This window comes from Tenrec ecaudatus, chromosome 1, assembly GCF_050624435.1.
Source record: "Tenrec ecaudatus isolate mTenEca1 chromosome 1, mTenEca1.hap1, whole genome shotgun sequence".
Lineage (NCBI taxonomy): Eukaryota > Metazoa > Chordata > Mammalia > Afrosoricida > Tenrecidae > Tenrec > Tenrec ecaudatus.
The window spans coordinates 321,164,687-321,176,847 of NC_134530.1; the positions used below are offsets into that span (position 1 = coordinate 321,164,687).

General features: G+C 47.8%; 1 protein-coding gene across 1 annotated transcript in view; it reads right to left on the bottom strand.

Annotated features, from left to right (window-relative positions):
- Positions 1–2,606: 2,606 nt before the first annotated feature.
- RNF144B (ring finger protein 144B) overlaps positions 2,607–12,161 on the bottom strand; it is a 72,098-nt gene continuing 62,543 nt past the window's right edge. Inside the window, exons 7-8 of the mRNA XM_075533420.1 lie at positions 8,138–8,227; positions 2,607–6,923 (exon numbers count right to left, since the gene is read on the bottom strand). Coding sequence (XP_075389535.1) covers positions 6,783–6,923; positions 8,138–8,227 — 231 coding nt within the window. The 3' untranslated portion in view covers positions 2,607–6,782. The remainder of the gene's footprint in view (positions 6,924–8,137; positions 8,228–12,161) is intronic.

The following is a 12,161-nucleotide window of genomic DNA, read 5'->3' on the forward strand; positions in this document are numbered from 1 at the left end:
TGATTAATGACTTAGAGTCCCTGACTAAGAGAAAAATTAAGTAGCCCTCAACTCTTAACTGAAGGGTTGGCAGTTCCAACCTACACAGCCGTGGCACGAGACAACTGCCGGGCAATCTGCTTCTGGAATGATTACAGGCGATGAGACAGTTTGACCAACTAACGCACAGGGTTGCCCTGAGTTGGAATCCGTTTGGAAGCAATGGGTTTGCTCTGGCGTTCAGTTGATTTCATGATGAGCTCTCATGGTCTAGCGGTTACACGTTGGGCTGTGAGCCGCATGGTGGCCAGTTCAAAATCACCAGCAGTTGCTCAGGAGAAAGACTGGGCTTTCTACTCCCATAAACAGGTAGTCCCATAGAAACCCACAGGGGCTTGCTATGAATCAGCAGTGACTCGATGGCAGTGAACATGTTTACATAGCTATTCCAGAAATGAGAGGCCATATGGGAAATGTTCACAGGACAGGATCTGGATCCGGGTTAGCCATCTCTGCATCTTGCTTTTTGAAGGAAACTGTGAAGCTGATGTCCTTTGAATTTATGGGGAAGAGGCAAGCACTTTGGCAGGTAGAGGAAGTACGAGGACTCAGCTGTAATTCTGGTTCCAATATTAGCAAGTGGGATACACAGCACTTAATTATTGCTCTAGTGAATCACCCTGGTCTCCTGCCCTCCTCCTCCAGCTGAGCTATGGGAAGCGGCTGGGGTTCAGCTCAGCGTGTGCCACCAGCCGCAGTGGACAATCAGGTACAAAGCCCAGGCGCCCAGTGGATTATTTTGCAATAGTAGATAGTTCTTTTAGATCTACCTCAGCTGATGTAGATAAGAGGGACGTATTCTCTTGGGGCCTATCGATTTGGGGGTGAAGAAAGTCACTGAGGGAGGAGCATGGCAGTGTTGTCAGTTTTGCATGCCTTTTCTGCCTGTCAATCATTAACTGTGTGACCCTCGGGAAGACACTGACCCAGAAACCTTTGCATTCTCTATCTGCTCCACTTGCCCCACAGGATGATTCTTGAAAATTAAACCCATTTGCTTTAAAAAGCAAATGCCAAAAAAGACTAATGAAAGATACTGTCACTGCTTTTAATAAATTATTTTGAAGAAACAAATATATCTTCTCCTTAGAAGTATGGAACTGGACACTATCTTTAGGGTTTACACACACACACACACACACACACACACACACACACATGGTTTCTAACAAATGAAAATAATTGAATTCCAAAAAAGCCTAATTATAATTTTCTTCCAAACCTACTAGGTTCAGAACTTAGATTAAAATAAGTTGGCCCATTTAAGGCATTGATTAAAATCAGTGATGTATAAAATGGCTCATTCAATACTTCCTTGGGAATGCAAATTCAAGGTCTCACACAATGAGCAAGCATCTTTTAAACAGGAACAAATGTTGACAAAGAGAGCGTTAAGAACGTAAGGAAATCATAACCTATCAGGAATGTTTTTAAAATAATCTTCCTCAACACTGATGAGCAGGAAAAGAAAAGAGAATTACAAGCCCATTATAAATCTGAGTATTCAGGCAACATATTAATAGTATATGAGGGGGCTTCAAAAAGTATGTGAAAATATTCCATTATCTCTTCATTACGTTTTCCCATGGACATGCAATAGAAAAGCATCAGTAAGCCCACGACAGGAAAGGGCTGTTTTTATGTAGCGACCAGGCTTAAGTTCCTAATCAACCTCTGGCACTCAAGTTTAGCCAGAGTTCTGCCTTGAATACTAATGAAACAGAAATGGACTTAAATTAACACTCTCGTATACAATCTTGCTTTAAAAGTCGCAACAAGGAAATATAGACTTGTGGAAGGTGAGAAGTGACCTTACATGGCAGATGGTCCTGGGTTTAATTTTCAGAGAGATGAGCGGACGCCTGGCAGCATGTATTAAAGATGTCCAGTACAGGTATTCCTCTGCAGTGGTAATCAATGACTGTGTGCGTCAGTATCGAATAGCATACATACAAGGATAAGGTCTCCAGATGAAGGGACAGTAATTGCCCCATTTTGGTGGCAAGAGTTATTTCTTTCAGTGGTATTGCAGATTCAGGTAATTTTTGTACATTCTGAACCAAGAGCTTAATAGTGTTCTGGTGGGTTCTGAAATGGGGCAAGAGAGTAAAAGTAGAAAGAGCTACACTAAAGGCCAAGTCAAGTGCGGCCCTCTTGTATCAAAACTGAATGGGGCAAAGGCTCAGAGGAACTCCTAGACACAAGCCTGCCCTCTTGTAATGGCAGTTTAAAGCTATTTTTCACAGACACTGTCTCAGAGACCAAAACCTGGTGCCATCTTGTGGACTGAATTCCCCCAGAATCCCTTGCACCTGATGTCATCTACTGGGAACAAAATAGGCTTGGATGGGAATTCCCAGAATGCCTCACACCCTCGGGAACACATTGACTCGGGAGAAACAAAAATCCTCATTTCACTAGTCATGGCTCTCCCTCTTAGGAGCTTCAAGTACATTCTCCAGGGTTGTCTCTGAACAGAGACATATTCTTTCTCTGGGTAAAAGACAAAACTGAATTCTAATAGAGTGCATCTAGAAACATGTGCAGCACAACAAAGATCCACACACTTGATTCCTGCTCCACTTTTATTGGGGCTAGAGAGGTTAAAAACAGCTTGTTTCCTCCCAAAGAACCAGAAGACGAAGAAGAAAGCAACACAATTTCTTAAATACATGCCCAAACTTTCCAAATCATACATCAGTATGAGATGTAATAGTCCAAAGTTATCAGTTGTGAGCACTTTGTAAAATGTCACTCCTCTAAGGCATTGCTGAAATTGTCCTTCAACTTACACACTTCTACAGGAGCCTATATCCAGGAAGGCATCCACTCGTCCACAGACAGAGCAGTCTTTCAGAAGCGTAGTGGAGGAAAGGCTAACAGAGTTACATGTTTAGACTCTGAATAGTCTTTAAGAGAAAAGCCAGGCTCCAAAGGAAACGGTGATTCACATTCAAATAAACATGTGGATTTTACAAACAGGAGAGGTAAAATCCTCGCAAGGCTGGCTACAAGAAAATTCGCACTGTGACATATTTGGTTTTCAATGGCCTCTTTCAAAATACAGATTTTTAAAGTCCAGAACAAACATTCATGGCATGCAGCAGGATGCCTGAGGCTAAAAGTTGCCTCCAGAGAAGCATTCCTTCACACCTCCCTACCTACTAAAAGGAAGATCTGGGGACAGGGATTAACAACTGGGCCTGATGCCGTTACTTTCCACAGGGTTTCTGGATGGTGGGGTACTCCATCCCGCTTATGATGTGTTGAAGGGTTTTTTTCATTTCTATTTCAGATAGACTAGCCCACTCTCCAACCTTACAGAGCACAAGCCAGTGGCCATGAGTTACAATGTGCCCCTTGCAGCTGGTTTGCTTTCTTGTTTGGCGCTTTAGACGACTTCACACACAAAACATACTTTGGCCACAACCTTGACACATGGCTGTCTAGATGGCGATTTCTTCCTGGTGCACAAAGCAAAGCAGTAAGGGAAGGACAACGCCGACAGAGATAGGAGACAGAGTTATATTCGTCCCCAGCCAGTTATCCAGAGTGAAAGGATCAACCGCTGTTACCGACGGTGTCAGCTCTCTCCTTGCAAACAGCCACGACACCAGCTTGGGGCTTGCGGTTTGACACACCAGAGAGGGTCCGGTTCAACCTTCCAACTGGTGGCTATTGATCCTCACAGCCTCCTAGGGACCAATGCGTTGACCTATTGTTAAACGATGGCATTTCTCCCACTCACTCCCACCCTCGCCTCTAGGCTCGTTTCAACATGTTTAAGAGTTAAAATTCAGTGATTTAAAACCCATTTGGCAAATAACCCTCCCTCTCCCCCCCAGAAAGGAGCTGGTTCTGTTATAGTAAATCAATGAGGAGGTCAATTCCTTCTGTCTCGCTGAGGAAATTGGTCTGTTCCTCCACCCTGACTCCAATTCAGAAGTTCTCCTGACAACACTGCAATGCCAGGTGCCTTGACACCAGTCCCTTTAAAGACCCTCTGTGGAACTGAGCTTCCTCTTATTAGGGACTGTCCAGTCGGTTCCAACTCCGAACGATCTAAGGGCAACAGAACGAAACCCTGCCCGGTCCTGCACCATCTTGACCATTGTTCCTATGCCCAAGCCCATTGCTGCAGCCACTGTGCCAATCCATCTTGCCCAGGGCCTTCCTCTTTTTTGCTGCCCCTCTACTCTACCAAGCATGATGCCCTTCTCCAGGGACTGGCCTCTCCCAATAACATGTCCGAAGTACGCAAGACAAAATCTCGCCATCTGCTGAGGAGCCTTCTGGACACTCTTCTTCCAAGATAGATGTTTGTTCTTTTGACAGAACCCAGCACCAAAATTCCAATACATCTCTCTTCCTTTCTCAAAGTTCAACTTTCAATGCACCGGAAGCGATGAAAAATGCTGTGGTTTAGGTCGGGTGCACCGTAGTCCTCAAAGTAACATCCTTGCTTTTCCAACCCTTTACAGAGGTCTGTGTAGCAGATTCACCTGAGGCGTCATTTGATCTCTGTTAGAATCATGCTGACAGAGTCTAAGAATGGAGAACATTGCCAGCACTGGCTTCCTTGTGACACAAGTTCAATTTAGCTGAGTTTCTGTGAGCCCCTGAGCAGTGATCCATGCCCTTTCACCCCTATGAGGCAGTAGGCTATGTGTAAGAAAGAGTAACTTGGCTATACTCAAGAATATGTGCATTTACAACATTTATGCTTAACATGAAAGACACTGATGGAAGTGGGTTACTTTTCCCCCTATTTCTTTCCTGAAACAGTGCTCAGAAACAAAGACTCATTATGGAGGAATTTCTAACAAATGATTACAAGTGTTTCTGGTTGGTTGCCATTCGAAGTTTGCCCAAATGTTCTCCTCCATATTCTGTACAAGCTGGATGGAAATAAAATGTACATGACCGATAAATGTATGATACATTTAGCAAATATATACATGAGGATTAAAGATCTTTAAATATGCACCCCACCCCAACCCCCACACTCAGTATACATTCCATTACATAAGCAGAGCATCATTCTTTCATAGCAGGTGTGCAATAGCAGCAATTTAACACCCTAGTTACCCAGGTACCTCAAGAAGCATCATAGGCCTTGATAGTTCCCGCTGCAGCACGACTCTCTGCCAGCACCGAGTGGGACAGTGGCACGAACACCATCCTACACTGCTGAATCCTACTGCTGGGGAGAGTGCTTTGTGACCCTTCTATGAAACCCGTTTATTAAGAAGTGGACTCATGGCAGAGGCAAAACAAACCAGAATGAGGCAATGTAGAAATCCGTGCTCTTTAGGATCTAGAAAGCTCTTAGCGTTGTATCTCTTACCCACTTTTTCTAGCTGCTTCATCAGTGCCTTGGATGAACTGAAATTACTCTGATTTCCCTAGCAATGGGAAAACGTGCAATATGAAATGATGCCCAGAATCCCACCACGGTGAATGGGTTGAGACTCTGTCATCACCAGATGATGTCTGTGCATTTGCGTTTACAAAACAAGAAAGCCGGTGTGTTGTGACGCTTCTGGGTGAAAAGTTAAGCTTATGAGTTGCTAGATAGCCTTGGATAAGTTATGAACTCAGAATCAAAGTTCACATATATAATATGCAACAGATGTCTAGGCTGACGTATAATAAACCATCTCAGCCACAGGAGGAGAGAATGGCTTTTCCAAAAACATAGATTTTGTGTGTGTGCAGTTGGCTATACCCATGCATTCCCAGTGGACGGAAATCTGGGTACGCTGCAAATGATATGGCTCCTAGATGTGTATATGGACTTGAGTATTTGTTCTTGGTGCATATTTTTGGATCCAGTTCTAAACCTGTTGGGCAGATCTGTTGGATAATCTGTTGGAGAGGTCTCTGTTATCGCTTGTGAAGCCTTTGAACCTCTCCTACCCTAAACAACAAGTAATATAAGGCAACTGTCTAGCTACTGGCTGTCAGAACAGCTTATCATCTTAGGAAGGTTATGCTCGTAGGTAGGGATGATGAATCAGACCTTATTGCTATTCTCTATACAGCACCCCTTCTCCCGGGAAGGGACAACTTTCTTAGCACGCCTTTCCTTCTTCGTGGAAGCTGAGATCACCCCAGGAGAAGTCTACTGTGTTTCTGCCAGGTCTCGGTGGGAATGCTGGGGAAAGCCCACCAAACTAGCCTCTGAAGGAAGAACCCCTCATCCACTCCTGAGATAAGCAGGCTGCTTGATGGGCCTATGAGAATCGTCCCTTCACCAGTCTTAGCCTTCTCCTCCCACATGGAGCGCCCCCCCAGAACCCTGCTTCCAATCAGCACAGAGAAGACACCGCTTCTCTGTTACCACGTGCATTGCCAACGGTGACAACGTATTTATTATAATATCGAGTGTCCATTTACGCTCCTTGAATTTGGCTGGAGGTCCGAGAGTCCAGGGGGATCCTTTAGATGATAGAAATAACGATGTGCTAGCTACCCACCCCCGGCCAAGTAAACCCAGAGTTTCCAGCCAAGCTCCCTGGACACAGCCTGGGTTGGAGAACCGGGTTCTTTCCACTGCAACACGCACTCCCGGGCTTGGCCCTGTCCGATGCTGAAGGTTGGCAAGCAAGTTTCGAGTCTGGACACAAGAGGCACTTCCAAAGGTTGGCAAGGAGGAGGAGGCAAGTTCACTAGGTGGGTCTTCGTCACCGCGCGGTCTCCTGGAACCCAGATATCCGTGGCACGCGAGCAGGAGCCAGGCTTTAGGTTGTGGACGGGTCATGCTTTCTCTTCTTGCCCCGGCATGATCTGCAGACACAGCAGACGATGCACGGAGAGGCCAGGAGCAGCAAGGGGGACGTCACCAAGGCAATGATGCCCAATCCCACAAGAATGCCCACCACCTGAAAACGCAGAAGGAAAACAGATGTCAGCAGTGGCTCTTTGCAGGTGCATCCTCACACTCATTGTACCAGAGTGGGCTGGGGTGCCACCAAGGCCCGCTGGCCTCATGCCAGCCCTATGGGACAGAGCAGGGAAACCCACAAGGGGTTGCGAGGAGTCAGCATTGACTCGTGGCCGTGAGTTTGCTTGGGTTTTGGTTTCCTCTTTAAAGGAGAAGATCCCTCCGTGTTTTCTCTCTTAGGGCCTCTGGATGAATTCAAATGGCCAACCTTTTGGATAGCAGCTGAGTGCTTGGACAGTGTGCCAAGGGTGCCACTTCACCGGGCTCTACCTGGGCATGGAAAAGGTGCTGTGCTGCAACCTGTCAGCCCATTCTCAGAAGGGCCAGAAGAGCGAGCCAAGTTCGATCGTCGACTTCTTCTGGGAAGCCCAAGGCCACTTACAATCATCACCTGCTGCGGTGGCCTCTCTCGTGACTGGGGATTTTTGCAATGACCTCTGGCACGCGAACGATGATTCCTAGGGGACTCAGACCAGCCCTCTCAATAGGAGGGTGACTGCACAGCCGTTAATAAATATGAAACTGCTGAAAATAAACCACGGCTCTCAGTGAACCCGCCACACCAGGGCCTGGGCAGAGGACTCCAAGCCAGAAGGGGTTCAGAGGCTTCGAGAACACCACCTCTCATCGCGGTACTCCTTAAAGGGTTTTTGTGACGGGTGTCCATGGTTTTGTCACTGAAGGAGAGAACGACTGCCTTCGTTCTACTGGTCACTGCTTAGGGTTTCAGCTATCCTGGAGCCCTGCGCCTCACTTGTCCATCAGGGGACAGCTAACCTCAGGAAGCGGCTCCATCACTTCTCCCTCATCCTGTTCCCTAACTCCCCAGAGCCTTAGAGACTGGGGTGGAGGGGTGGGCTCTTCCCCAACCTCCGAGATGAAAAGATAAGCACCCCACATATGATGCTGAGTTCTGCTGAATGGGCAGGTTCAGGTATAAAATTACTGCAGACAATGCGCACACTATTCAGCGGACATCGGAACAATCATCAATCAGTTATCCAAACTAATCACAAAGTTGGCGTATTAGAGTTTTGCATTTTGCTCTGCATTTAAAAAAAACGGAAAATAAATCCTGGTGTCCCTTTTTCCCGGGTGCATGAGGCCTCCGGAAGCCCGGTTTACCCAATCTCCCCTTGGGGTCGCGGGTACCTGTGTTCGGTTCCACATGACTGATGCTCGGGAATGGCCCAGTTTGTTCCTGCACGGCCCTCTGTCGTAATGTCTGAGGAAAATGTCATTCTGCAAAAAACAAAAATGAGGTTTCAGGAAACGTGCAGTTGGGGAGTCAGCAGGGGAACCGGAGACCCTGGGCTGATTGTCGACTTCTTCCGGGAAGCCCGAGCCTGCAGCGGTCCACATGTAGCTCGGTCATTTTGGGAATCACCAAGGGAAACAGATATGGAAGCAGTAAATGAGATGCTGGAATGATCCTGAAAAAGAGCACCAGCGACCTGGGCTAGCCCTTTTCTTAAGCTTTTGATTGTGAATCTGGTGATGGTTTTACCAAGCAGATCTCCAGTTTTACGTGCAACACTATCTACACATTTTGTTTCAACTCATCCCCTAAGCAATCCTGTCAAGGTTCCCTCACTCAGCCCACTTCCTCCTGAGGTTCCTGTTTCCTTGCCTCTTTCTGCCCTAACCCTCTGTACTTTAACTTTTGGTAAATAAAAGATACCCTTTGGACCTAGACAGTTGGCTACTCTCCCACAGGGGTGAGTTCAGCTCTAGCCGTGAAGGGTGACTAAGGGCCACATATAATCTTGGGGGGGCGGCGGCATGCTCTTTTATGATTTTGAGTGTTGCCCCCCCACACACACATTTTTCTCCTGCTCTGTCCAGGGCCTTCGAAGGTGACTTTTTTTAGGCAGTTGGTAGTGTTGGCCGGGCACCACGTAGTTCTTCTGGTCACAGGATTGTGGAAACCGATGTTTGTGTGGCCCCATGGATCAGTGGGCTGATGGTTGCCCTGTGCCTTTCAACTTTCAGCACTGTCTGTCCTCCGCATGGTGAGAGAGCAATGGCTGTGCCTCAGCCGGCCGCTCGGGAGCTGGAAGACCTCAGTCAATACTCGCCTGTGTAGGCTGTAGAACCCCGTTTCAATCAGCAAAGCTGAGTGACCTTGGAGTGTCCCCTGAGACCACAGTCCTGAGCCTCCAAGCCCAGCCACTCGTTTTTCAAGGAGTTTGGTTATGTTTAAGATGTCTTCATAACTGCCCTGTCTGCAACTACATTCAGCAAAAGTAAATGCACACATGCAAATCTTTGCAGCCAAAGTCAATGCGCACATGCAAATGACCCAATAAGCCTAGAAATATTCATGAGTAGACTCCCACACTCTCCGACCCATGCAGCCTGTGTGCCTATCCATGCATGTAGTTAGGGAACACCGCCATTACGGGATTCTATATAAAACAGTCCTTCCCTCTGTTGCCTTTCACTCTTGCAAACGTCCCTGTGCCTTCTCCTGCCTCCATCCTTCTTGCTGGGCATCACCTTCTCCTTCGTGCAAGTTAACAGCTGTCTACCCCTAGGCAGTGATTTCTTCCTTCTCCCTTGCCTCCCGCCCTCGATAACCTTCAGAAGCCTTTGCTTGACTTGCTAACGGGGGTCCCTCACAATATGTGCCCTCCTGTGACTGATTCACGTGACTCAGTATAATGGTCTATTTCTTTTAGAAAGGGAGCTCTAGTGGAGATGCAGTGTGGAATGGGGAGGGTCATGGGGGGGGTAATGTGAATAAATCAGGGGAGGGAAAATAGCAGTGTTTTATCAATAAAGGAAAACATAGTCATGGGATAGGTTGGAGGATAACTAATGGGACGACAGAAACAGAGAAATGTCCCCAGAGAAACAGATTTGGTTGGGAAGATGGCAACTATGGTTTGGACATGTGGGATTTGAGAGATGGTGGAGACAGCATGAGGGGGCTGTGCTATTTTGACGCTTGGCTCCCAAAGGAGAGTCATAGAAGGGTGCGAAGGGATCAAATGGTTAGGTGTTGCTCGACTAACCAAAAGGTTGACAGTTCAAAGCCTCTGAGAGATGCCTGACATCTGGTACTGATAATCTGCTCCTGGGGGGTCACTGAGAGCCCTATGGGGTAGTTTCCCTCTCTAACACATGGGTAGCAAGAGTTTGGAATCAGCTCGACAGCCACAAGGAAAAGATGTAGGTTGAGAGAACAGCCCTCTCCTTTTTCAAGGAGGCAAATCTTAGTGCATGCATATGGTGAACAGAGAGAGGAGAGATAAGTAGTGAGAGAGATATCCGAGGATCCCACAGCAGATGAGAAGACCCAGCCTTGGAAGCTGTAAGAGAGAGCATCCAGCCAGGAGGCCATGCCTACAAGCCCCAAATGGCTCTGTTTAAAGTCTGTGACAGCCGAGGCTTTGGACAGTCACCTCCCTGCCTCTGGCCCCAAGCTGGGAACCAGTCCTCTAAACATAGATAGCCAATCACCATCTGATAGGGAACACTTGTTTAGAGAGAAAAACATGCCAACTGCCCTGGGCGAACACAGGGAAAACTGGGTTGTGAAGGGGGTGGGAACAAAAATGGCCAGAACAGGATGCCTCCGCATAGAAGTCTGCGTATCCAGCCAGTTCCCATCTGTACGGTGTCCTCTCCAGCCCCAGCACAGCATGTGTTCAGCAAGGCCACGCTCCAAACACATTCCAGCCGGAGGAGGAGATCTGCTGCACATTGTCTCCTTCCCGACCCTGCTGCCTCCTGAAGGGAACCTCCGGGCCAGGCTGCTGTCTATCCACCCAAGGACCATTGGGGCGAAACCAGGTGTTTGAGACAAGAACCCAAACGACTGTTTGCAGCTGCACAGCAGCACAGTGACTGCAGTGGTGCTCACCCCAGTATCACGGATTTGGAATGACACAAACACACTGCCTCCGAGTCGATTCCAAGTCACAGCAACCCGACAGGACAGAGGAGAACCGCCCTGCGTCTTTCCGAGACTGTAACTCTTTACAGGAGTAGACAGCCTCATCTTCCAGAGGAATGGCTCATGGTCTCGAACTATTGACCTTGTGGTTAGCAGCCAAACTCATAACCTCTTTATTTGGAATTAAAGTAGGTCCAGAATACCACACAACTATAATTCAAGGGATTATGATGCAGTCATTTTGTTTTTAGAAAGGAACAAACAAACGCTATTTCCACCTGAACTGCTAAGCTGTTGTGGCATCTGCACAATGTATCTTCCTGTCACCCCATGTCATCCATGGCATCTCATGTACGCCTCGTCTCCATCCCTGACAGCAGCTGACTGTGACTCTCAGGAGTTACAAGCCAGGCGCGCTGAGGAGGCCAGTTACCCCCATGTGAAGTGTGTCTGCGTGAAGCAGGTCTGAGACCGAAAGACTCCACAGATGGCTGACAGAATGGGAGCAAGCCAGGCCAGGAAGAGGAGAGGCTGCGAAAGAAGGGTCAATCAGCCACACCCCGGGACTCACGCAGACATGGGCAGATTGTGTGTGGCGCCAGCGTGCACCCCCCGACCAAAAAGAGGGGAACCTCTATAAGCAGCTTAGCCTCACCTGGACTGTAAACAACTAGCGTTGAATGACGCCAGAGCTGCCTATCAACTGTGCACACTACCTGTGGATGCCGAGGCTGCCAGTCCCCTCCGCAGAGGGCTGCGCGACACTGCGCCTGAATGTGAAGAGGCGCGCCCCATGAGTTAGGAAGGAACACACGGATTAAGCCAGACCCCCTTCTCTAGGAAGGGGACATTGACTTGTGGCAATGCCACTGAAGGAAAATTAGAACGTCATCTGAGAAACACTACTTATTTGTTATAATATCTTTTTAACTCAAAAAGAGGACACGAAATGAATGGTGGGAAGCAGAAGAATGCCTCTGAGCCCCGGAACCTGTGCCTACGGTGTCCTGTCCCGTGATGAGAGGAGCTCTGGTGGAGCAGTGGTTAGGCTGTGAACCACAAGGTCAGCAGTTCAAAAGCACCAGCCGCTCTGCAGGAGAAAGATGAGGCTTTCTAGTGCCATAAACAATTACAGTCTCGTAGGGCCATGAGGAGTTGGTTAAATTCGGCCGTGAACTTGGTTTTTTCAGTCGCATGACGAAAGGAGCAGTGGGCTATGTGTGGGGCCCATTCATCACTCTGCAGGAGAAAGGTAAGGTTGTCTGCCTCTGTACA